At 46.7% G+C, this 2,156-nt stretch overlaps 1 protein-coding gene across 1 annotated transcript in view; it reads right to left on the reverse strand.

The window, feature by feature from the left end:
• The window catches only part of LOC107569099 (butyrophilin subfamily 3 member A3-like), a 13,700-nt gene extending 13,262 nt beyond the window's left edge, over positions 1 to 438 (reverse strand). The window contains exon 1 of the mRNA XM_016255094.1: positions 428 to 438. Coding sequence (XP_016110580.1) covers positions 428 to 438 — 11 coding nt within the window. The remainder of the gene's footprint in view (positions 1 to 427) is intronic.
• Positions 439 to 2,156: the final 1,718 nt, after the last annotated feature.

Genomic DNA, 2,156 nt, shown 5'->3' on the forward strand with positions numbered 1-2,156 from the left:
CTACCGAGCGGACAGAGATCCAGCACTGTCTGGTAACACTTGCGGAGGCGGCTTGTGTGTGTATATTAACAAAGAATGGTGCAACAATGCTGTGTTAGTGTCAAAACACTGCTCGTCGCTGGTGGAGTTTATAATTGTGAAGTGCCGACCCTTCAATCTGCCGAGGGAGTTCACGGCTATTGTTATCGTTGCTGTGTATATACCCCTTGTGCAAATGCTAAAGACGCGCTTCGCGAACTGTACAGCACTATCAGTGAGCAACAAACAAACAACCCTGATGGCTTTTTCATAATATCCGGTGACTTTAATCACGCAAACTTAAAGACAGTTTTGCCAAAGTTCTACCAACACGTGAACTTTGCAACAAGAGAAAACAACACATTGGACTTGGTTTACACAACAGAAAAAAATGCGTACAAAGCTGCACCCTGCCCCCATCTCGGGTACTCAGACCACATCTCTGTTATGCTAAATCACAGAATGGCCAGACGATGCTACCTCAGCACTACAGGACTGCTTCCAGGACACAGACTGGAACATGTTTAAAGAGGCAGCCACCTACTATGACCACACAGACCTGCAAGAGTACACTGAAACAGTGATTGCTTACATCAAAAAGTGCATTGATGATGTGACAGTCACCAAGAACATCACCACACGTGCCAACCAGAAGCCAGGGATGACAGCAGAGGTTTGTGGGCTGCTAAAGACCCAAGATGAAGCATTCAGATCGGGAGACAAAGCAGTCCTCAAAACAGCAAGAGCCAACCTGTGATGTGGCATCAAGAAAGCAAAACGGTTGTATGCACAAAAAATCAATAATCACTTCACTGACAGCAAGGACACACAGAGTCTGTGGCATGCTATTCAGATCATCACAGACTACAAGCCCCTGCCACAGGCCTGTGATGACGACACATCCCTCCCAGATGCACTCAATGAGTTTGAAATGCAGAGTGACAAACCTGCACAAAAACTACACACACGTTCCAATGACCAGGCGCTCTATCTGTCTCCAGTCGATGTAAGGAAGACCCTATCTAGGGTTAACCCACGCAAGGCTCCAGGTCCTGACAACATAGCAGGCCGGGGACTGAGAGACTGTGCTGAACAGCTGACTGATGTCTTAACAGACATCTTTAACATCTCACTAAGCCAAGCAGTTGTCACATATCTCAAGTCCACCACCATCACCTCAGTACCAAAGAAGTCACCTGTGTCCTGCCTGAATGACTATCGTCCCATAGCACTGACCCTAATCATGATGAAGTGCTTTGAGAGGTTAGTCATGCACCATATAAAATCCAATCTCCCAACAAACTTAACCCGCTCCAGTTTGCATACCGTCCAAACTGCTCCACAGACAATGCCATTTCCTTCACCCTCCACCTGGCTCTTACCCACTTAGACTCTTATGTTACAATGCTGTTCATTGACTTCAGCTCAGCATTCAACACAATAATCCCACAACAGCTCATCAACAAACTAAACCTGCTGGGCCTAAATACCTCCCTCTGTAATTGGATCCTGGACTTTCTAACCAGAAGACCTCAGTCAGTCCGTGTCAGCCACAACACCTACAGCACTACCACACTGAGCACAGGTGCTCCACAAGGCTGTGTGCTCAGCCCGTTGCTCTTCAAGCTGCTGACCCACGACTGCACTGCCAAGTTCAGCTCCAAATACATCATCAAGTTTGCTGATGACACAACTGTGGTAGGTCTCATCAGCAACAATGATGAAACACCCTACAGAAAGGAAGTGGCACAACTGGTTGAATGGCGTGAGGCAAACAACCTGTCCCTCAAAGTGAGTAAGACAAAGGAGGTTGGGATGGACTTCAGGAGAAACTCTGTTGACCACCCCCCACTGATTATCGACAGCTCGACTGTGGAGAGAGTCAGCAGCACTAAATTCTTGGGGGTGCACATAACAGAAGACCTCACCTGGACCACCAACACTACATCACTCTCCAAGAAGGCGCAACAGCGGCTCCACTTCCTGCGCCGACTTAAAAGAGCAAGTCTCCCTCCACCCATCCTCACCACATTCTACAGGGAAAATATAATTAGAAGTACAATTATCATCAAGCAACATTAGAAAATGTATGTAATTATTAATGTATTTGCTTAAAATCATTAAACCATCATCGAGTG

Source organism: Sinocyclocheilus grahami, unplaced genomic scaffold, assembly GCF_001515645.1.
Source record: "Sinocyclocheilus grahami isolate Dianchi unplaced genomic scaffold, SAMN03320097.WGS_v1.1 scaffold1312.1, whole genome shotgun sequence".
NCBI lineage: Eukaryota > Metazoa > Chordata > Actinopteri > Cypriniformes > Cyprinidae > Sinocyclocheilus > Sinocyclocheilus grahami.